The sequence below is a fragment of the Passer montanus genome, unplaced genomic scaffold, assembly GCF_014805655.1.
Source record: "Passer montanus isolate IOZ18808 unplaced genomic scaffold, ASM1480565v1 scaffold29, whole genome shotgun sequence".
NCBI classification, from domain to species: Eukaryota; Metazoa; Chordata; class Aves; order Passeriformes; family Passeridae; genus Passer; species Passer montanus.
The window spans coordinates 3,150,820-3,174,683 of record NW_024367596.1 but is presented as its reverse complement, the minus strand read 5'-3'; the positions used below and the strand labels follow the sequence as shown (position 1 = coordinate 3,174,683).

Genomic DNA, 23,864 nt, shown 5'->3' with positions numbered 1-23,864 from the left:
GAGCTGTCCTGCCCCTGGGCATCTTCCTTCCCTGCTTGTGACACTTTGTCTGGCAGCAGAGCTGCCCTGTCTTATTTCCTTGTCTCTGTGCAAACAAGGCAGGGGAGGATGGAAATGTGGAAAATGTCCCTGCATTCCTGAGAAGCAAAGAGGCTTTGGTAGCTCCACCAGAGCTGGCTGCCTCCACAAACAAATCCCTCACCTGGTTATCACATTCTGTGTTAGCAATGCAAATAACCCAGGATTTGGGATCGATAAAGGGTGCAAAAAGGGAAAAAGTTACTGTCACAAGGGTTACAAAGAGTTCTTTATCCCATGACCTCATTCCACTTGTATTTTCCTGGTGCATTCTGTGCTAGCACTCCCTGGGTGTGTTGGGGTGGATGGTGAGGTTTGTGTATGTTACTTTTGAAATGAGTTGTGAACAAAATTTATCTTTTCAGTTGTGTATGAGCACCGGTCAAGATTAGAAAAGTCACTGCAAAAGGAAAGGCTGGAACATAAGAAAGCAAAGGAAGGTAAAAATGTATTTTTCACTTTGACATTTAACTTGATTATAGTAGAAAGTAATTTCAAATGTTTTTTCTTCAATCTTAAATCAGTTGGGTAATATATAAGTAATATATTAGGATCCACTTGGCAGAGCTGTGCTGCTCTTTCTAGTATTTCTTTTTTATTTAATCTTTTTAAACAGATCTTTTTAAAAGCAATACGATTTACAGCTGACTACAACATGAAGTAATAAACACAGAGAATATGTTTGTATCCATGTACATAAAAAACCCATCATGTATGTGGGGTATGGGCACGTGTAAATCCTGTCCTGGCATGCCAAAAATTCAAAGCTTGTACCAAAACCATGGGATCTTTTCCTGCATTCCATCAACTGGGAATTAAACTTGGAATCAGTACTTTTACATATGCTTCAGGGTGAGCACATGCTTACACACCTTTTCCTGATTGAGACTGAATTCTAGGTGTGGGTGAGGCTAACACAAATTGTATTTCTTACACCTCTGTGTGCCCTCTGTGGAAGTTCAGCAGCATTCAGTCCTCTGAGTTTCCTCAGCCTCCAAATTCACTGCTATTTTCAGGGTAGAGCCTCTGTTCTTCCTAAAACTGAGGACTCAGCTGCTGAATTAAAAATATGGCTTAGCAAAGCTGGCAGGGAGTGAGGAATGACTCTCACCGTGCAGGTCTTGCTGGGTTTCTGGTGCCATCTAGTGTAGAGTGGTCCTGCTGCTGCCCGAGGGGGAGGCTCCTTTTCAGACCCTGGAAACAGAGAGAGGTCAAGAAATAAATGAGGAAATGTTTTATTATTTCCAAGAATACACAGTTTATAAATGCCCTTTTCATTTTGAATGATGCTCTTGGGCCTCTGCTGGGAGAGTTCATGTGTCAGATTTAATTACCCATCTGTAGATTTGAGCCTGAGCTCTGCATCTCTCACTATGGTATGAAACCTTGAAGTGAAAATATTTTATAAAACTTTTTTAAGTTTGTGCATTTTAAGAATTTGATCATTTTGTCAAATTTTCCATAGGTTGTTTTTCTTTTTATTTTTCTTTTTTTTTTTTTTTGTTTAAGATCCTTTGAAAATTATTTCTGCATGAATATTCAGCTGTTGAAGAGAATTTATGTACTCAACAGCCGAGTTATTCAAGCACAGATTCTCATCTTCCTGGTGCTTTTTTTTCATCATTACTTTCCCTTTTATGTTGCAGATTTTCTTGTTTATAAACTAGAAGCACAGGAAACACTAAATAAAGGAAGGGTAAGTCATCATTCCTAGCACAAGTTTTTAATAGCTGATGCTATTTGAGTTGCAAGGAAAAGGAAATACTTTGCAATTATGACTGTTCAAAGGAAGAGATCTTGCAAAATACTAATTGAAGGAGCTCTCACTTATCCCAGTTCTACTCTGCATTCATAAGTGCTCTCCAATTCCTAATTATTTGAGCTATAGTGGGAGATACTAATACCTCTCCAGAAAATTAATTTAGAAAATAATCCCCTGTTTATATTATGGTAGTTCAAACGTAATGTTGTTTTATTTAAGGGGAAAGGGGAATAAGAAGGTGTTAGAAATCTTTCTGTAGCTTAGCCCCCAGGGAAAATAACAGTGACAGCTTTCTAACACATGGGCTTTGAACTGGAAAGCATAAAGACATCAAGAAACTTTGTTTTATACACCAAGTGCCAGAAGGAAAGCTCTATCTGGCAGAGAACCCAGGAACCTGTAGAGAACTCTTTATAAAGCAAGTAAATTAGGATTTTATGGCTATTTCATGTTGAAACTGGGGAGCAGTTTGGGAGCTGAGGAGCAGGAGTTAAAATAAGTTGTTGCTGCAGTAGGTGCAGAGTGTGAGAGCTTGCTCTGCTCCAAAGCCAGGGGAGAGATGGATTTGTGTCCTGGGGAGCTGCATCCCTTGGCTGATGACTCCCAAAAGCTGCGTGTGCAGAGCTCAGGGGGTGTCAGGGGGTTTCACATGAGTGCTTTTGTTTTCCAGCAAGACTCCAACAGCAGATACAGCGCCCTGAGCGTGCAGCACCAGATGCTGAAGGTGGGTGACTGGGACAGCAGAGCACCTGTGCAACTGGTTATGCTGGGGGGACACAGCCTGCTGGCTTCTGGCATCACTGCAGTGCCAGGGTGTGGACAGTGCCTTCCTCTGACTGTTAAAAGATGGTTTCCTGCAGTTTTTCCTAGTCAGGCTTTCCAGTGGGTAATTAAATCTTATCAGTTACTTGTAGGGAAGGCTGACTTAGCAGCCCTGATGTAGTTTGGCACATAGGGATTTTCTGAGACACATTCAGCAGCTCCCAGGGGGACAGTGCAGCTCTGGGGTGAGGTGACACAGCCCTGGAACAGGAGCCTGCTCATCACAGAGATCATTTTGTGTTTGGAAGGAGCTGCAATGTGCATGCTTTGAATAATAACCTTCCTGTTATGAATGCTTCCTATTCATCTGCACTTACTAAACAAATTGCCAAAGACAATATTAGCCAGATTTGCAGATACAGAGCTGTTCCAGTGTCCCAACTTGGTATTTGCAGAGTCAACACGAAGAGCTGAAGAAACAGCACGCTGACCTTGAGGAGGATCACAGAAAACAGGGAGAGGAGTTTAGCAGGACATTCAGTGATCACAAGGAGAGATACCTACAGCTGCAGCAGGAAAAGGAGCAGGAGATCTCCAAGCTGAAGGGTAAATTTAACCTGTGTCTGGCTGCCCACATTAAATTGGGTGTTTGGCTTTGTGGGTGTGAGAGAGACATTTTCTCTGTTCTCACTCACAGGTCATTCATGCATCTTCTGCCTCCTGACAAGTTCCATTTTATTGATGATTTTCTGAGGCCTTTCTCTGCAACCTGTCTATGTGCTCTGTGTTTCTGTCTGGGTTACAGAAATAGCAAAAAACCCAGCACTTAAAAGCCTGTCCAGTGTCAGAGGTTGTTGAGTCAGTCTTTAATTTTTAATTCTAAGACTGGTATAAACCTGGGAAAAAAGATTTGCCTCTTTTCTTTGTAACTGAAAGACAATCTAAGAATATTTGCCACTGCTAGCAGAGATGTAGTTGTGCCACCTGTGACTTTATTTACATTTTATACCTCCTTTTTCCCTGTATGTGCCAGCTCCTCTGGAGCACGTTGCACCTGTACACTTGGGAGATTAATTCAGTTTTTACTCTTGGCATCCAGTTTCCTGTTGGAGATTCTGGGCAGTTTTCAGGCCTCTTCCATCCTCATTACACGGTTCTGTGGAGCAAAAGGATGGGGCTGTGTCCATCAGAGCCTTCTCTGCCACCTGTCCCTAACACAGGGCTTGGTTCTGGAGCTGTTTGCAGCTTTGTCTGCACTGCAGGCAGAGGTTGTTTGTTGGCTCCACATCAACATCATGTAAAAAGTGGGAATAGAATCCTCTGTCCCTGATCCCAGAAGCTTTTGGAACCATCTGGGCATCCCTTCCAAAGGAATAGCTGGGTGCTGTGGCAGAAAACTCTCACTCACCAGGTGTGATGTGGGGAAAGAGGGGAGGATGCCTTCCTCTCTGCCTTTCCAGGATTCAGATTCCCAGAGGGAATTTTGCCGTCTGCAGCACCCAGCAGGAGCAGTGATGCAGAATTCCAGGTGCAGGCTGGGTGCACTGATAGAAAATTTCACCAAATGTTATGATTTTTCTGCTTGAAAATGGAAAGCTTTTAATAGGGCTGGGGAGAGAGGTAAGAAAAACAAACTATACAATTATTCTACCTAATTTTTACTACAGCACTCCTGTGGGATTTTATGTAGATTGTGTTCTGGTCTCAATTTTAGTGCTTAGCCTGGTGTTACAAATCCAGCCAGGTTTAAACTCTGTATTTTTTGTCATTTCTTTTCAACAGAATCCCTGTATAACTTACGGGAGGAGAACAGGCAGCTGAGAAAAGCTCACCAAGACATTCACACCCAGCTGCAGGATGTCAAGGTAGGCCTTGCTCTGAGGAGAACTTTCAAGATCATTAGGAAAAAAATTTCCCAAGTTTTCCCAAGCCCAAAGCAGGCTGTTCTGTAGACTTGTAGTTTCTGTTATGTGGGAAAAAGGAGAGGAATAGGCTGAACTGGATTTGTCTTTGGCCACCGGCACTTTAGATATATGCCCATAAAAAAATAAAAAGTGTATAGAAATAAAATAAAAATAAAAAGTATAGAAATCAGGATTTGGTTTTACAAGTTAAAAATCGGGTTATGGCAAAACTCAATGCCTAATGTTTTCCATCTCTGTTTTTTTTTTTTTTTTAATGTTCATCAACATCTACCCCTACTTTTAATTTTATTTTAGTTACGCAAATCCTGGCCTCCAAATTGCCTTCCCTGGTGTGCTTGCTTCCTCTGCCTGTTTAATATGCATTCCATGTGAAATAAATAAATTCCAGCTAAGGATTTTCTTTTCAAAATAAATTGAATTATCTTCCTAGTTCAAACCCCCCACCCCCGACTGATCTTTAGAATGAACTTTATGTGAAACGTGTGATGTTCTTCTTTTTGTGTAGCAACAGCATAAGAACTTACTGTCCCAGCACAACGAGCTTGTGGTGACATTGGAAGACCACAAGAGTGCACTAGCTGCTGCTCAGGTCAGAAGGAAAGCAGCTCCTGCTGGCTCTCAGCTTCCCAAATCTGTCTCCAAACCTCTCGTGGCTGCAGGGCGCTGCATGTGCCTCTGGCATGGGGACCCAGGAGTGCATGGCACAGAGGGGCTGCTCCCTGCGGGCTCAGGGGACAGAGCAGGCTGTGGGCCAGCCCAGCAGTGCATGTGGTCCTGGGAAAGGAGTCTCTGCTTCTCTGGGAGCTGTCAGTGCCTTCCTGTCTCTGTCCTCTCTGGTGGAACTGCTGTGAGCATCCTGCACTCTGACCTTCACGTTGATCTCTTAGACCTGGGTGCTGCTGTGAGATCTCTTCTTGTGTGTGGCTGGGGAGATTGTGAGGTTTTCATGGAATTCCAGAGTGCTCTGGAAAAAGCTCATCCAGTGACACCTTCCGCTATCCCAGGGTGCTCCAAGCCCCATCCACCTTGGCCTTGGACACTTGAGGGATCCAGGGGCAGCCACAGCTGCTCTGGGCAGTGCACATCACATCAGTGCAGCAGCAGAACATACATGGAGATGTGCATGGAGGTATGGAAACTCCAGGTGCAACTCAGTTTTTAGAACAGCCAGCAGCATTCAGTTCCTTAAATGTCATTTTCAAGTGAACTACCCATGAAGCACAAACTGTTGCAGGCTCAGTCAGCTGTGCCAGTACAAGCTGTGGAGGCCACAGGGAATCTGGAAGTGGGAGTGATGTTGGAGCAGAGGAAGACTTTTGGTGAAAGATCACAGGGAAAGGCAATGAGGCAGTGTGAAGTTATTTTTATTCCTGACTGATTTTCTTCATTTAGGCATTTTCACAGTCCACAAAATCGTTAGCAGCATTAGAAGCATTGAATTTTTTGAAATTTTTTTTTTCCCAGTTCTGCTTGTTGTGCCTGTCAATATGTGTAAGATACTCAAAAAACAGGGAAAGATCAGGAAGGTCCCTCATAGACTGAGTATCTGAAGAATCATAATCTGCAGTACTAACCCACACTGACAGCTAATTTTGAGCTCTTCTCCCACTGACCACATTTGCTGTGTGGTGTGTGCTGATAACATCTGAAATTCCACAAGACCTCGTGGAAGGGCTGATTTGAGGTTCATGAAGCCCAAAGGGAAGCTCCCCACTCTCCTGGCTTTGATTCAGTTCTTTAATTAGGAAGCCTGCGTCACACAAAGCCCCTCTGTCTGCAGCCAGGCTGTGACATTTGTCCCGTGGGGACCCTCCAGGCAAGGGTCTTGCACATGCCTTGAGAACAGAGGTATTTCACACTTTTGTGTGGTTTCTCCTGCAAACCAGCTGCAGAAAGTCCTCGAGGGATTCTTTCCCAGCTCCATAAATGATTCCTCTATTTCTGGGTGTGTTCTAGACATTGAACACCAGTAGTCAATACTGCACTAACCTGAATCTTTAAAGCATTTTGGCCTTAGTGCTTTTTCCCAGCCAGGCAGATTAATGATATATTTTAATAAACCCTGTTTTCTACCAGTGTCAGCACCTTCTAAGCTGTGGCCTTGACTCAGAATGTTCAGTTTAGTGACTCTGCAGTGGAACAGAATACTTGAATCTGGATGAGCACTCTTTAAACCCCATGGTTTGGGTTGGAAGGGACCTTAAAGCTCATCTGATTCCACCCCCTTGCACTATCCCAGGCTGCTCCAAGCCCTGTCTAACCTGGCCTTGGACACTTCTAGGGATGGGGAGTCCACAATAGCCTGTGCCAGGACTCACCACCTTTATAGTAAAGAATTAATTATTAATATCAAATCTAAACCTTCCCTCCTTCAGCCTAAGGCCACTCCCCCTTGTTGTGTCCCTCCATCCCTTGTCCCCAGTCCCTCTCCAGCTCTCCTGGAGCCCCTGGAAGAGGCTCTGAGGTCTCTCTGGAGCCTTCTCCTCTCCAGGTGAGCACCCCCAGCTCTCCCAGCCTGGCTCCAGAGCAGAGGGACTCCAGATCTTGGAGCTTCTCCACTTCCTCCTCTGGACTCATTCCAGCATATCCCAGTGTGTTCATCTCTCTGCATGGTTACCAAGTGGAGACAAAAAAAATCAGAGACCTGAGTATTAGTTTTGTGTCCAATAAGTACTCCTTTTTCCTCAGAAGTTTGTCCTCTCCAGCAGTTAATCAGGGAGCAGAAGCATCCCCCTGGACTGACAGGAGTAATCACTGTGCACTCTGCTTTCCCTTTGGGCAATTCTGTTTTAGGAATCCATAGGCTTGTGGAGGTTCTTAAACACACCCACACCTCCCCTGGAGCAGCAGGGAAATTCTCTGGTGTGGCACTTGTGTGTGCAGCTGGTCAGCTTTTATACACCCTGCCCACCCCAAAAAATCCTCTTTAATTGGAAATCTTCTTACTGCAGAGCCAGGGATTGGGGTACCAACCTTGCTGGATTTTCATTAAAGCTTCCTGATCCTGTCCAAAGTTAAACAGCAAATCAAATTCCAACATTTCACTGTTGTATTTCAGGAAGCCTTTAGAAATTTACATTTTCCTTCTACTTCTTTTCTTTTTTTCCCTTCTGCTTTTGCCATTGCTCTTCACCACTGTGACTTTCCTTGCCTCGGTTCCGTATGTTGGCTCTTGTCTTGTCTAACACCTGTCTAAATGTTGAGCACTTGGCATTTTCATGACATGGAGATGTACTTTAAAACTTCTGTTTCTGAAAGAGCTGCACTTCTTTCTACCAGCAAAGGAGAAGTTGTGGTGCTCTCAACTTCCCTCAAGTCAGTCTGCCAGGAAAGCTTCATCATCCCCTTCTGACACTTCTCCTGCTTGGCATGAATGAAACAACTCCTCTTCTTTGTCCCACAGAGATGTTTTTTATACACTTTGTATGCATGTGCACTTTGAAAAGATCCTGATGGATCAGTGTCATCTAATGTTTGGAGGAAAAAAATATATTTTAAAAGCTCCCATCCCTTCTCCTCCCTGAAAAATCAAGTTTTCTACCATGTATCCTAACAGCAACTTCACTCCAAGGTGACTACATTTGATTAAGAAATTAATTTGGACACACTATAATTAACATGTTGGCTTTAGACTCAGGTGGAGGAATACAAACAGCTGAAGGACACGCTCAAAAAAATCCCAAGTTTCCAAGACGTGGAGAAGGAGGAAGGAGGGAAGGAGCAGCAGCCCGAGGTGCGGGGCCCGTCCCCCCGGAGCCCCCCAGAGCCCCCCGGAGCTGGGGCTGAGCAGCAGCAGCAGGTAAAGGGCTCCAGACAGCCCAGCAGTGGCTCTGATCCAGCACAGTGTGCTGGATGTCTCTTAGGAGGGTGTGTTTGACTGTGCACCTCTGTCACTGCTGGAGGAAAGCGGTGAGGAATGGTTTAATTGCTGTGTGGTAAGAGAATCTGTTCATGATGATCTTTTCTCACATGACTAGTCCAGTTTTAAGTGTATTTATGCCAGCTGTTTTGAGAAGTCACTCAAAATCTAATTTTTTTAAATAAAAAATCTAAAGTTTTAGCTATCTCAAGTGTTACAGAAAGCTTTTAGAAGTTCTGAAGAAACTTTTACTTTATAAGGTTCCAGTGGCACATTGAATTTAGTGTATTTAAAATTGGCATACCAAGGTTCAAGCAGAAAACGTGTAGTCTAGAAGTAAATGAAGAAGTTAAGAAAAACCAGTTGTGATTTTGTTTTACAAGAATTTTTTGGCCAGCAGAACCTACAAGAAATAAAAATCATGGAGTCATTTAGTTTGGAAAAGAACTTTAAGATCTTTGAGTCCAGCTGTGAGCCCAGTTCTGCCAAAGCCAGCACTAAACTGTGGCTCCAAAACACAAAGCTGGCTTTGTAGAATTGTAAGAGTTTTTCATTTTTCAACTAAAATGAGGCTTAACTTACTCTGTGGTGGAACTGTGCAACACCTTGTGTAGCTGTACAGCCACAAACCAGGTAATGACCCCATTTGGCAGGAGCAGCTCGTTCCAAAGCAGGCATTTGGCTCTCCTGACAACAGCTCTGGGCTGGCATAAAGGATCCAAGTCTGTCCTTGGCTCTCTTGAAACTGAATCCATAAATGTGTTGTACACACATAATCCTGTGTCTGTTTTGCAGAATGAGAAGCCAAGGGAGAGAGAAGAAATAAAGAGCCAGGAGCAGGACAGGGCTGAGCCTTTCCACGTGCAGGAAAGGGCTCACGAGGGCCAGAATGCCAAGGAGCTGAACATCCAGGAGCAGCAGGAAGCTGGAGAGGATGAGCAGCAACGGGCAGAGCAGATGGAAGAAGAACGCAAAAAGGAGCTTGAGGAGGAAGAAATGGAGCAGGCAGGGCAGCCTGAGCACCTGGAGGAGGAGCAGGACCAAGCCCCAGAAGAGCATGAATGGAAAAAGCAGGAACAAAAGGAAGAAGAAACCAACATGTTGGGTGATCACTTGCAGTCAGAGGTAGGGAGCTTGTTTCTAATTGATTAAATCTGCTGTTTAAATGGAGGCTTCTCTTTCAACTGCTGGCCTTGTATTGCAGTCACCTGTTTCTAGGCAAAATGAAGCTTTTATAGAGAGTTTGGGATTCAGAGCACTCGCTGTTTTTTAGATAAAATTACTGTCATGTTTATAGAAAACTTGGGATTCAAAGCACTTGGATGCAATAGGATTCAGGCTCAACTTGAGCACACTTGTACTGCAGTGCTGGCCAGATCTTAATGAACATTAATTCTGCTGATAAAAAGCAACAGATGGAAAAAGAAAAAAAGAGCAGCAGACTGAATCCTGTCTCCCTCTTTAAACCTGAGGCTCGTGGTAGCTGATGGAGAACTCAGCAGGTGAGAGGGAGGCTGGGCTGGAGAACTGCTCTGCTTTGGTAACTTGATGCATCTCAGCAAATTGCAGAGTGTTTCCTTGTCAGAGGTACCTGCCTTCTGCAAACACACTGCCAGCTCAATGCTGACTGTTGTTTGACAGGGAATTTTAACTGCCAGACAAACATGACTAAAATAGCCAGGGGAAGTCAGTGTACAGCTCTAAATAAAACCAGCAAATCCTGGATTTACATCCTAGATTGGATCTGCAGTAGAAAATGTATTTCACTGGTCCCACTGTAGGCTTTGTAAACACTTTGTGTCACTCTGGTGTAATGAGGAGCTGGTGTTGCAGAGGTGCAGAGGGTCAGAACAGCAGCAATGGGTTAAGCTGTGAGGCTGGAGTTAGTCTAAGTTATTGCTGAGTATAAAAAGATGAGCAGTGTCTCACTTAAGGCTAAAAGCAGCTCCCCCTGAGATTACCACTTAGATCAATGGAACCTTTTTGCTGTCTCATCAGCCAGCAAAAGCTCCTTTTACTGTGTAATATGTTGGGAGGTTTTGTTATTATTTACAGGAAAAGCATTGCTTTCCTTAGCCCACAGTCTCCTCTTTCTTCCTGTACTCCACAAACACCCCAACACTTCCAGTCTGTGTTCCAAGAAATGTTCTAACTTCAAACAGGGACACAAAAACTTCAAAATAACTTTGCTGCAGTTGCATGGAGCTTGTTTTTCCCTCTGGACAGCTTTCTCCCTGCTTGTTTCTGATCACTGAGAGGATGATTAATCTGTGACTAACACGTTTCTGTGACAGGTAACACCAACAAAGAGGCAGAAAGCAGCTTACGAGCAGCAGCTGGAGCAGCAGCACCTTGGAGCCCAGAGAGCAGAGGAGGCCAAGCAGCTGAGGCAGCAGCAGGAGACCCTGCACCAGCAGAGGCTGAGAGGGCAGCTCCTGAGGCAGCAGCAGCTCCAGGAGAGAGAGCTCCAGCTGCAGAGACAGGCAGAGCAAGGGGAGAAACTCTTCAAAAACCGCCTCAGGTGCAGCTCTCCCTCCTGAGTCTGTCATGCTCTGGGTTTATGTTGTCAGCTTTGTTCTGTTCCCTTGTCCCTGAGGGCAGATTTCCAGGGGGTTCTGTTGGCTCATGCCTTGAAGAGCTGGAGGTTTGTTCCATAAAATTCAAGTCCTGACTTTGTTCTTTGCCTGACCCATATGGCTCAGGACTGCAGACTCCACATACAGAGAGACACACAGCACAAAGTCAGTGTAGCAGCACAAGGAAGTCTGTTCTATCAAGCATTTTTCAGGAAAGGTGATGTGAGAAAATATCAGATAATAGAGCATGAAACTGGGACCTGCTCTGGCAGCTGCTGAGAGAGGCAGAGCTGCAGGTGGGTGGCTTGTTTATTAAAGCAGAAAACACACTTTTGAAACTGAAATGATGCTTGCTTTTAACGTTCTCAGCCAGCAGGCTCATTATGATCACATGGACCAGGACATTGTACAAGGGGAGGAAGAGCAAGGCATTCAGGAAGAGGAAGGAGGTAAGAGAGAATTTCTGTCCTTGCCATGCTCACAGGCTCCCTGTGTACTGCTTTGCATGGGAGACTTTAATATTCATTTCATATCCAGATTGGGTTCAAGTGAAACATAAACTTGCAATTTAAAACCAGAAGCTCAAATAACCATGGCTGAACTGAGTGAGTGAAATAGGGGAATTACTAAAGATCATAGCCACATTCCTGAAAGGAAAAGTGCCCTTTTGACTGAGCTGCTATTACCAGGCTCCGTGGATCTTGGTTATGTTCCTGGCTCTGCCTATGGGTTTGTTTGATCTCTTTAAATTACAGAATCATGGAATTGTTTGGGTTGGAAGGCACTCATTCCACGCCCCTGCCATGGACAGGGACACCTTCTACTAGCCCAGGCTGTTTAATGCCCCATCCAGCCTGGCCTGATCTTTTAATTTCTGTTTCCTATTAGGAATAAATTAATTTTGTGAGCATTATGTGTTTATGTAGAGGCTGCCCAGTGCTAAGAGCATGTGTGGAACCTTGTCTGTAGGAAACTCTTGAAAGGATAACTAAAAACTGCTGTAAAACAATAATCGCCTAAAAAATTCCTCAGCTTATGAACACGACAACCAGCACCAGGATGAAGGTGAAGATGATGATCAGAATAATGCAAATGAACAGCAAGAAGCAGAACATCAGGCAGAAAATCAGCAGGCTGATGAATCAGTAAGTATGAATTAAGATGCTGAGGGTTGCAGTGTTACTGAAGTGAGAACCCACAGGTCTCGTCTGACATAATTGCACCTTATAGAAATGAGATAAGCAGAGGTCTGCCAGGAAGACAGGCTTGACAGTTGAAAACAACATCTAAAATCTATTTAAAGGTGTCCTTAGTCATTTGGGAAGAAATAAAAAGGAAAAAGCTCCCTTGTGGGAAGCAAGGTGTTTATTCCCACATTCCTTTGATCTGTGCTTTCAGTGGAATAAAGGATTTGGTCTTAGCTGGGACTTGAACAGGTACATTTGGCTTCAAAAATACCAGCAGTGCCCAGTCAAAATGAGAGGGGATGGGATTTTTCATGCTGTCATTAATTAAAGGCCAGCTCAAGAGCCTCTGTAGCCAGCTGGATTCAGTACAGAGGTGAGAGGTCCTGAAAGAGGATGTAGGTCAGCACTGAATTGAGCCCTGATATCGACTGCACAGAGATCTGGGGCAGGAGAATCACCCTGGGCCTTCCCCCAAGCTCCAGCTTACCTGGAGCTGTCAACATCAAGTGCATCTTCCTTACTCCCCTCCCATTCAGCAAATTAAGTACAGTGAATATTTTTAAGGGATCTTGTTGTCTATAAAGATACAAAACTGCTTTTATTGAATGATAAGCAGAAAATGCTCCTTTTCTGCCTGGCAAAGGTGAGAAGTGTTTTGTTTTCTTGTAGACATAGCCAAGGTCAACAGAGCAGGACAGGCTGATAGTGAATGATGCCATCAGCTCTGTGGAGCTGTGAGCATTCAGCTCTTATCTTTGTTCCCATGGCCTTATCAGGCACTCTCAGCTGGTCAGGAGACACAAGCTGTGCAGCAGCCTCTGGGACAGAAGTGCTCAGATTCTGTGGGTTTCAGCAGACAGGTGCCTGCACCTCTGTCCCTGCTCATGCTGAGGAACCTCAGTGAGCCCTGAGCCTGCAGAGATTCCAGCTGCTGCCTGTGGGGATGGAGCTGGCCCTGACAGCCCATGCTGCTGTTCTTTCAAGGGAAATGCAGCTGGACCATGGGCTAAAAGTACCTAACACTCCCTCCTGTAAATTACAGAAGGCAGCCATGGAAGATGTGAATCCTGCTGATGACCCCAATAATCAGGGAGAAGATGAATTTGAAGAAGCTGAGCAAGAGAGAGAAGAGAACCTGCCTGAGGAAAATGAGAAGCACAAGGAAACGGGTCAGAAACAAGGACATCCAGGAATGGAGGAGCACTTGGTGGTGGGTAAAGGCAAAAGAGGCACTCTAGGGCTCCTTCAGGAGGTTAAAGCTGCACATTTCAACTGTGTTGGAGCTGTAAACTCCTCCAGGCAGAGAGTCTGAATTTTTATGGCATTGGTCTTCAGTGGGGTGAATATTCCATTGTCTTCCTGCTTAGTATGGAAAGTCATGCTTTATTCTGTGAAGTGATTTTTCTTATATTCATCCTGCTATTTTTTAATTGAGGGCAACTTTAAATCACAGAGCTGGGCTCTCACTACTGCTAATGAATGCACTAAAACTTCTCCTGCCATTATTGTTACTTCAGCTTTACAGAGAACTGTAGTTCCAGAACAAGAAGCTTTAATCTTCAGCCCTCTGGTTATTAGACAAGCTCATAGATCTGAATTTTTATGTGATCTTTGTGCAGATGGCAGGAAATCCTGACCAGCAGGAGGATAATGTGGATGAACAATACCAGGAAGAGGGAGAAGAGGAGGTAAGAACACAGACCCAAGGCAGGTGTAGGCTCAGGCAGCAGAGCTCAACTCCATTAACACTCTTTTGTGTCTTTTGGAACTGCAGGATGAACCCAAATCACTTTGTCTGACTTTAGAAACCTGGGAAGTCTTTGCCATTACTCTGCTGTCCCCTTCTGGATACACTCTGGGTTACTCATGCTCCTGTGCTGCAATCCATTAGTCTTCCATGAGACACAGCATTAATTGTGCAATAATTGAAAAGATTAAGCCTTTCACAACACAAGGAAAATTTCCTGGAAACCTCAAGGTCACAGAAAACCTCATTAATCTCTAATCACACACTGCAGTTCTGAGCAAACTGCTTCCTTGGCCACTTACTTACTCTTTAGCTGTGACTTTGATTTATCTGTGCTCCTCCTGAGCAATCCAAGCTGCAGCTCCTGGAGCTGCTCAGGAAGCTGACAGCACGTGGAGCTGGAGCAGAGAGGGAGGGAAGGGACTTTGCCCTTCACATCATGCTCATCGTGCAGGCACCACCCTGAGCCACCCCACAGCCCTCAGCAGTACCTGATTCATTCCCATTTCTGCTTCCCACAAAACCCCTCTCAAAAAAGCCCTGGAATTGGCTGCTGTCACTCCCTCATGGGGAGCACTTTGGATTAGCTGGGATGCACTTAGCAAAATGCTGCTGCTCACATCCAAGCAGGCCACTGGGAACTGGGCAGAGCTGGCCTTTGGCAGCTGCTCTTTGGCTTCCAGGAGCCATTTGTGCACATCTCAGAAAGGATGTGCCCACTGTGCTGCCTGGGAGCAGGGAAGAGGCAGCAGGGGTGGAGTGAGCAATTAAGAGAGAAAAGAGATGCTGCAGTGGGGATCATTCCTTTAGTGGGTGGACTCAAATATTATCCATTGCTGTTCAGATCTTTCCCAAAGTGACCCTGGTGTGATGGATGCCTCTGCCCAGCTCTCAGGACACTCTTTGGAGCAGACAAGCACAGCAGCACTTCCCAAGAGGAAATCAAGTTTACTTCAAAACATTCCTCTTTCAAATTTGTACCTAACATGGGAAGTGGGGCATGGAATGGAGGGAGAGTGCTGGCAGAGCAGAAGGGAATGAGAGATCCAAAAGCTGAATATCAGGGACACAGAGAGCATGACTTGCTCTTTCCAAGGAGAGCATTGGAAAAGATTGTCTGAGAATTGTATTTTAAAGTTGGATACTCTCAGAAGAAGTGAGTTTCCTGACTGTTGGGTGGTTATGGTTCTTTTTATCCTCCTTTAACCTCTCTCTACTCTCTTCTTAGGATGTTCATTCTGTAAAAATATCACATAATATCATTCTGTAGAAATATTCTGTAAAATATGTGAACGTGTGCCCAGTTGTGCCACAGGCCACTCTTTGAAAGGCAATTAAACCATACAGAACATCTCTTGTGCTTTGCAGGTGCAGGAGGATCTGACTGAGGAGAAGAAGCGAGAGCTGGAGCACAATGCTGAGGAACCCTATGGGGAAAACGAGGAAAATGTGAGTTCTGTTCAGCCAGGGACAGGATCAAACCCTGACCACAGCTGGTCATGGCACAGGGGTGGGACATGACAATTGTTCTAGCTTGCTTTGGGTCATAGAGCTGAACATTTCATGCTGCCCCAACTTCTTTAGCTCACCCTTCCATCTCTGTGTCAATTCTTGCTCCCTGGAGGCGTTGGAAAATCTTTTTTTTTGTGTTTCTGCCCATCAGCTCTCCCAACTCCAGCTGAAAATCATTTCACTGCCCTAAAATAAGCCATAAGAAAACTGGCACTGAATATGTAGTAAGTGTGTTTTGTTTTGTTTTCCCCAATCAGGCAGATGAAAAGAATAACAGAGGGACAGACCAAGAGCAAGAAATGCAAGAAGACAACAACCAGAAAGCAATTCATGAAGAAAATTATGAGGAGGAAGAGGAGGAGGAGGAGGAGGAAGGCAGAGCTGTTGCAGCAAAAACTCGCAGACGAGGGGAGATGTAGTTCCTCCCTTCATTTTTCTTTTTCCAGTACACAAATTCCTGTTGTGGTTTTTTTTTCTTTTTTTTAAACCAACTTTTTTTAGGGTATTTAATTTCAGAAAAAAAGAAAAGAAAAGCTTGTGTTTTCCACTTTTTACTTTTCTATTAGGTGCTGTCCTGTGTTTATATGAATGCAGTATTTTGATACTCTAGATTAGGATTTCTTTTCTATCCAGGCTGTACATAACCAGACATCCTCTAGGTTGGATTTTTTGTAACTGGGCACGGTTTATAGAGGCCATTTTGGATACACTTTCACCTTGTCCAGGCCTGACAGAATGTTTGGTGTCATGTCAGGTGCACTCACCACTGAAGGAATATTCCTAGTGCCTAAATCCAGGTGACTTCAGTCACTCCAGCTCGTTGTCTTCCACGGATTTATTCTGACCAAGGGCTGCAGATTCCTTGTAACCTCACAAAGCCAAGCACAGGCTGTGCCCTTTGCAGGACCAGGCCTTTTCTAGGTGCAGAACAGTTATAAAATATGCAAATTTTACAAGCCTTCAGAATGCAGCCAAGTTGCCAGCTGTTAATTTTGGCAGCTGTTTAGATACGATTCAATTATGCATTTATTTTAATGAGCATTCCCAGGTACTTCAATTACAGGCAGTACCTGGCTGCTCATGCAAATGGGGCTGTGCTGAGAGGGGATGGGAGCTGAAAACCCATTTAGACTTGGAGCTCCATTATGCCAAATCAAAACACTACAGCTGTCAGAGGGATGAAGATTTACAGCAGCAGCAATCTCCTTGTCCTAGTTAATATATAAAATATTTGACCAGAACTAGAATGATGTTGCCTCAGTGCCATGTTTCCTGGAGGGTGTGGTAGCTGAGCTGACACAGTTGGTGCAAGATGTTGAACTTAAGGCCTTTTACCTTCTTTTTCCTTATTTATTTACCAAAATCTGCTGGAAGGATTTCTGTGTGCCCCAGGGTGAGACTCGGACTCGAGCCAAAGCCCACAGAAGTTGTTTAGCAAACATCTCCAGCACTGCATGCTGAAACCTGGGGAGGGGAGGGGGGGAAATGACACAAAAATTGTGCCTTGGTGTGGGCTACCCTGAACATAATCCCAGTGCATGAATTATACAATATTTGTATTGGTACAGACACTAGTTATTTAATATATGTTAAAGGAGAATGGGAATCTGGATTTCCCAGGCTGTGCCCCATTGCTGGAAATGAGGCACAGGGGAGCTCCCCATCAAAGGCTGTGTTAATATATAAAGGGAGAGGGAGTGGGGGTTTTCCCTTTTTTTTTAATAATAATGATGCATAGCAATGTTTTTAGTTCAATTTTTTATATGAATGTAATTTAATTCATTTTTCTACTAACTTGATTACATTATGTTTTATAGTTGGTTTCCATTCATTGCAATTTTCCTAATTGTCCCAGATCCAGTGCTTATGTTTCATAGGAAGATTTTTGTCAGTGAGTATTTGGGTTTTCTAGTTACCATAAATCAGATTTACCTTATGTATAAAAAAAAAGTTTACATGAGACTGTAAAATGTATAATATGTACATAATCTTCAGAATACAATTATTTTGGTAAATTGGCCTGTATTTTTAATGTCATGGTTGCAGTATTTAATTATTTGAGGCATAATAAAACTTGACTGCAGTCAATAAACTAGAATGTAGTTACTGATCTTTCACATGCATGAGGGTTTGTGTCAGTTTTCCTCATGATATGTTTGGATTTCATTTTAATACAGGAAGCAGGGGCAGGCAGGGGAAGGGTTGGAGCCCTGGAAGCATTTTCAGGGAAATGGAATATTTTTGTTAATGATATTCCCACCTCTGTGCCTGACAAGGGTCAGAGTGCCAGACCCAGGGGACTGTGGGGTAGCTGAGCTGGTCCTCATTGCCACAGGATCCCTGGAATTCAGGGAATGCCAAATGCTTGGCTAAATCAAGAATTTAATGAGTTTCTGTGACCTAAAACCAAGTGGAGCTGGGGCAGAGGATGAACAGCACAGGGGATGCTCAGTTTTCCAGCTCAGAGTGTGATCCCTGTGTGATGCTCTGGTTTAGGACCAGCCAGAGGGGAAGCTGGAATTCTAAGGGAAAACTCCCATCACTTTGGGATTTGGCAGCAGCAGAGCAGCCGTGAGCAGGGCTGGCAGGGACTCATCAAAATACTGGAGCCAGTTCAGGGAGCAGGGGGAGGGCACTGGGGAAGCTCTGCTGATGGAAGGAGGGAAAATCCACGCTACAGACAGAGGAGAGTCCTGGTGGTTTGGCTGAGGGCACCCTCAGGGGAACACCAGCAAGGCAGGAGCCCTCAGCCTCCCACTGAAACACAAAACAAAACCCCACCATAAAATTCTGACCAGAAATAGTGTGTCCGGTCATGGAGTCAATTAGTCACTGCAGCAATTAATTTAAAGGCTGCCATGAATTTTTGATCACATCTTTTCAGAGCCTCTCTGGTCCAGCCCCAGCCTGGGCATCATGAGAGAATCCTGCCCACCACAAGGTCAGTCCAGAGGAAGGCAAGAGCTGCTCTGGCCAGGAACACATGGAAAAATAACACAATGCAAAAAGTGAACCCAGTGGAATTCATTCTGTGGGTCAGGGGGTGCTCCAGGGTGTGGCAGCAGCTCTCTGGCCACAGAGAAACACACAGCTTTCCCAGGTATTGCCTGAGAAAGTGAGAAAATGAGAAAAGAATGAGAAAAGAATGAGAAAAGAATGAGAAAAGAATGAGAAAAGAATGAGAAAAGAATGAGAAAAGAATGAGAAACAATTCTTAAGATCTTAAATTGCTGCACCTGGTGCAGCATTCTACATTGTGAACATGTAGAATGTGTTATACAGATTTGTTTACCAAAGGGTGCTTTTTTAATTAGCCAATGGTGATCGTGTTTTAATTAAAGGACAAATTAGGTCAACCTGTAGCAAACTAGTCTATAAAAGAGCAATGGGTTTCTTAATAAATACACAGATTACTGATCAGCCTTCTGAAATACATGGGCAGCCCTGTCCAGGACACTCCTGGCTGCAGAAAACCTGGGTTGTTTATGCAGACATTCCAATGGAATTCCTCCATTTCAGGCAGCCAATTTGCCAGTCATTTGTTGTGACAGGTGAGCAGTGTGACAGCTCCCATGCCTTAAACTGAGATGGTTTAATATACACATATATGTGCATATATATATATTATATATTTTTTTAAATCCATAAATATAAAAATATGTACTATATATGTATATGGTTTAATATACATATATATGTGTACATGTAATATATATTATATAAAAAGTATATATAATAAATATATAAATATAGAAAATAGATATTAAATGGGTATAAATATACATATTACATATATATATTTGTATATATACGTAATGTCTATATATATAATATGTATAATATATAATATATGTATATATTATACATATGTAATATGTATAATATGTAATATATATAATACATATATGTATAATATATGTGTGTATATACACATATACACACACACATATATGTGTGTGTATATATATATATACACACACATATATGTGTGTGTGTATATATATATACACACTCAAATATATATATATAATGGGTACAAATTGGAAGAGGCAGAATTTAGGCTGGTTATTAAAAGAAATTCTTCACTGTGAGGGTAGTTAGGAGCAGGAACAGGTGTCCCAGGGAAGCTGTGGATTCCCCATCCCTGGCAGTGCCCAAGGCCAGGTTGGAAAAGACCTTGAGCACCCTGGGACAGTGGAAGATGTCCCTGCCCCTGGCAGGGGGTGGGACTGGATGAGCTTTAAGGTCTCTTCCAAACCATCCTCAATTCTACATCTGTGAGTATAGAGATATACAGAAATTCTATTACACAAAGCAATTTGTGCAGTATTTTATTTACCTGAGCCTTGAGCCACAGGCTCTTGTAGCTGAGCTCAGTTCTGAGTTTCCAGACTCTGCTGCTACCCAAGCCAGACCTCTATGAATATCTGTATCCCACTGACCTCCTTCCCCGAGGAACACGAGCATTATGTGGCACAAAAGAGCCAACTGCACTCCTTGGGCTGCCAAATGCTCTAGGAAACAAAGGGAAATTGGAAATGGCAATGGTTCCCTCCCTGCTTTATGCCATGCCAGATGGCCACGTTAATGCATCGATTTCATTGTAAAAGGAAGGGATGTGGTGCAATAATGAAAAATGTTGAGATGCTTCCAACCTCAAAATCAATATTTTGATGAGTTTTAAAATAAATTTGTTGAAAATAATGCTGTGATTTGAAGAAAGTCTTCGTGGAAGTGTTATAATTCACAGTGACAGATCTGCAAAGCCTCAATCCATGTTGTTCCTGAAGAGACAGATTTATTCTGGAGAAAGCTTAAAATTAGAATGTTGGAAAAGTTTTCAGCAGTTTCAAAATTGGGAATTTGCTCAGAATGGGGTTTTTCACTGGTGTTTTTGTACAGAACTTCAGGATCCCAACCAAGAGTTCTCCAAAGCCCAAAACCCTGAGCTCCTGTGGATGACTTGGGGACTGTGTTGCAAAGCAAGGGGACTCAGTGCAAGGATGAGGAAAGCACAGGCCATAACTTTCAGCCTGCTTCACTTCCCACATGGATTTGGGCTGTTCTGTAATGAGCAGCTCTCCAGGCTGTTCTGCACGGTGGCTCCACACTGTCAGACATCCCCCTCAGGGCTTGTCCTCACAGCAAACATCATTAAATTTGCAATTTACCTCAGTGCCTGCTGCATTCCCCATCCAAAGCTTCCTGTCAGATTGCCTCCAAGAAACCTCTGCTCCAGCACTGCCTGAATGCAGCACAAAGCCCAGGTCTGGCTTTTCTGCCTGTTTTGTTCCTCCTGCCCTGGAACAGAGGCTGGCCAGAGTCACAGAATAAAGCAGGGATTGATTCCAAGGATCTCCTCCATGGATCCCCCTTGGGCAGCACCAGAGCCCAGCCAGGGCTGCCCCCAGGATGAACCCAAATGGCCGCAAAATGCACGAGCGCTGCCGGGGTCTCTCCCTGGGCTCAGCTCTGCTCCATGTGCACATTGCAGTTCAGTGTCCAATCCCACTGCAGCCCCTGCAGTCCCACCCTGCTTGTTTTTCTCTCTGCAGCCCATGGGCTTTGTGCTCCTGGGCTGAGATTGGGATCATTTGTCCTTGGTGCCCAGCTGGAGCAGGAATTGTTTTGTCTCCCTGCTCTGTGCACAGAGCTCACCATGCCCTGATGTGAAGCTCAGAACTGCACACTAAAGCAGCACAGAACCTGGAAAATAGAAAAGTCAAAACCTGAGGCATCACTCCCACTCAGCTCTGCTGCCTTCAGCAGTTCTGGTTTTCCAGAACTCCACGTGCATCCCCATGAATGGCACTGACACCTCAGGCCTTCCCCTTGTCACTAAAAACTACTTTATTGACCTCCTGCACTGAAGCCTTTGCAGTAACACCCCCATTAAATTAACCCCAGCTGCACAGCTGAGCTGCCCCTGTCCTGATCTGCATCACAGGAATTACCATCAGTGTCCTGAGGAGAGAAGGGAGGGGACATTTCCACCTTGCAAAGGTTTCCCAGCTCAAGGTATTAATCGTTACAGTGTGGAAAAGGAAGAGGAGATTATTTGACATTCCTCTGTATCTTAGGAAACTGCTGAAGATTCATGAATATTTCAAAGAGCCCTGGCTTTCCAGAAAGGTGCCTTAAATCTCTTTGGTGTGCAACAGATGTGATGTTTTTTGTTTTTCATTGCAGGTAAAGCATCACAGATTAAACTCTAGGTTGTGTTGCTGGCATTTTAAGCAGCAGAAGACAAAAAAAAAAATCTAAATCAATATTTTTTTCCTTCCAGGGCAATCCCACAACTGCCCATTCTGTTGGTGAATAACCTGATCTGGGATTTGCTTATCCCACATCACTTCTCCCTGTTCTCAACAGGTTGGAAAGTGAAGCAGGCTGAAAGTTATGGCCTGCTCATTCCTCATCCTTGCACTGAGCCCCCTTGCTTTGCAGCACAGCCCCCAAATCATCCACAGGAGCTCCGAGTTTTGGGCTTTGGAGATCTCCTGGTTGGGATCCTGAAGCTCTGTGCAAAAACACCAGTGAGAAATCCCCTTCTGAGCAACTTCCCAACTTTGCTGAAGTCGGGGGAGCAGCACCCACCTTGGGTAAAAGCACAGAGTCACCTTCCAGATTTGTTTCCCTGCCTCCATAAAGCTGCATTTTGCCTTCTGACTGTGTCTTTTTGGGATAATTGTTCCCAGACCCAAAGGAGCTACCACCAGGTCACATTCAGGGGAGCTCAGGAGTCCCTGCCTGTTTATCCTGACTGATCCCTCACCACCCCTCTGGCATGGGCAGTGGGGTTTGGAACACCCTCCTGACCTCCAAAACTCACAAAATTCATCTCAGAGATTGCAGGCAAGGAAAGCACAGGAAAAACAAGGAATCCAAGCCTTGCAGGAAGAGCGTGGTTTGTTTGGTTTCTCGTGGGTAGGGAGGGAAAGGCTGTGCTCATTTTGTGTTTTCAGGCTACCCATCCTCGCAGGGCAGCACCCCCAGCCCCCTCTCAGGGTGGGCATTGAAACCTTCAGGAAATTTCCCCTTCCTCACAGGATTTGGGCCCATTTGGGCATCACCTCCTGCAAATGGATTGCAGGATCAGCCCTCAGTGTCCAAACCCCTGCAATGTGCTCAGGAGGTGACAGCTCCTTCCTCCCTCAGCCTCCCCACAGGCAGCAGCACTGCCAGTAATGCAATACCTAATAAGAGGATTAAGTAGAGAGGAATTCTGGTTAATATTGCATTAGCAGATCCCTTCCCTGCCTGTCCCAGCTCCCTCACAGGATACAATGTCCATGCTTGTAAGGGAAGCTCATTGACATCTGAGCAGTCAATAAATCTGTTCTTGGTTTTTAATGACCCCAAGAGCTGTTTCCACACGCTCACATCATCTTACCAACAATTTACCCTCATTAATTAATTAGTTCCTTTAGGGCCTTTTAAACCCTACGACCTGTTTTAGCCCCTTTGCAACAATTCTCATCTAACTGTAAATCAAGGCTCAGGGCAGAGCAGGGTTAAACATCACCAGCACAAACAGCAGATATGAAAAACCAGGAACAGAGAGACAGAGATATGAGGGTGCTCCTGGGCACAAAAACAGCAATAAAAACCTTCTCAAAGGATCCAGGAGTCGGGTCAGAGGGATGGAGCACAGATCCTTGAGGAAAGGTTGGGACAACTGGGGTTGTTCAGCCTGGAAAAGAGTTTGGGGTGACCCAGTTGTGACATTCCAGTAGCTGAAGAGAGCTACAGGGACTATTTGGGAGTGACAGGACCAAGGGAATGGCTTCAAACTGACAGAGAGTAAGGCTAGAGGGAATGTTGGGAGGAAATTCTTCCCTGTAAGAGGGGAGAGACCCTGGCACAGCTGTGGCTGCCCCTGGATCCCTGGAAGTGTCCAAGGCCAGGCTGGACAGCCTGGGATGGTGGGAGATGTTGGAACTGGATGATTTTTAAGGTCTCTTCTAACCCAAGCCATTCTGTGATTTTACAGCTTAGAAGAAGTGGGTTTGAGTCCTCTGTTGCTAAATCCTACACGTGACATTTGCAATAATTTTCCCTTCTGTGCCTTAGTTTTCTGCCTGTGTAAACAGGGAGGACAGTCCTCTGTTATCATATAAGGGCTTGATCAATAAGAATGTATTAAAGATTCATATATAGGTGTATTAAAGCATCCATGCTATGCTAATGTCTCCCATTTAAATACTATAAAAAGCTCAGTGGGATCTTGACTGAGCCATTAAGTGAACGATGGGCAAATTGGAAATGTCCAAGAAAAAAAGGAGCAGAATTACACTGTGCTATGAAACACCAGGCAGCTCCCATAAAAATCAATGGCACTGCATAGCAGTAAATTGCAGGGGAGATGAGCTTTATTTCATGGCTCATAAGTGAGCATGAATCTCTAACAACCTGTCAGCCCTGACAGCTGTGCCTCTGCAAGGAGCTGGATTTTT

The 23,864-nt window shown here is 44.4% G+C and overlaps 1 protein-coding gene across 3 annotated transcripts in view; it reads left to right on the top strand.

Annotated features, from left to right (window-relative positions):
* GOLIM4 (golgi integral membrane protein 4) overlaps positions 1 to 17,500 on the top strand; it is a 29,251-nt gene extending 11,751 nt beyond the window's left edge. Inside the window, exons 2-16 of one of the 3 annotated variants that reach the window (XM_039713671.1) lie at positions 444 to 518; positions 1,725 to 1,774; positions 2,511 to 2,564; positions 3,058 to 3,208; positions 4,385 to 4,467; positions 5,033 to 5,116; positions 8,159 to 8,326; positions 9,182 to 9,511; positions 10,681 to 10,907; positions 11,332 to 11,411; positions 11,995 to 12,107; positions 13,192 to 13,359; positions 13,769 to 13,837; positions 15,265 to 15,345; positions 15,666 to 17,500. In XM_039713671.1, the coding sequence (XP_039569605.1) occupies positions 444 to 518; positions 1,725 to 1,774; positions 2,511 to 2,564; positions 3,058 to 3,208; positions 4,385 to 4,467; positions 5,033 to 5,116; positions 8,159 to 8,326; positions 9,182 to 9,511; positions 10,681 to 10,907; positions 11,332 to 11,411; positions 11,995 to 12,107; positions 13,192 to 13,359; positions 13,769 to 13,837; positions 15,265 to 15,345; positions 15,666 to 15,827 (1,895 nt within the window). In that variant the 3' untranslated portion in view covers positions 15,828 to 17,500. Of the gene's footprint in view, positions 1 to 443; positions 519 to 1,724; positions 1,775 to 2,510; positions 2,565 to 3,057; positions 3,209 to 4,384; positions 4,468 to 5,032; positions 5,117 to 8,158; positions 8,327 to 9,178; positions 9,512 to 10,680; positions 10,908 to 11,331; positions 11,412 to 11,994; positions 12,108 to 13,191; positions 13,360 to 13,768; positions 13,838 to 15,264; positions 15,346 to 15,665 lie in introns of all 3 variants that reach the window. The other 2 variants (XM_039713670.1, XM_039713672.1) reach the window with 2 other exon arrangements.
* Positions 17,501 to 23,864: the final 6,364 nt, after the last annotated feature.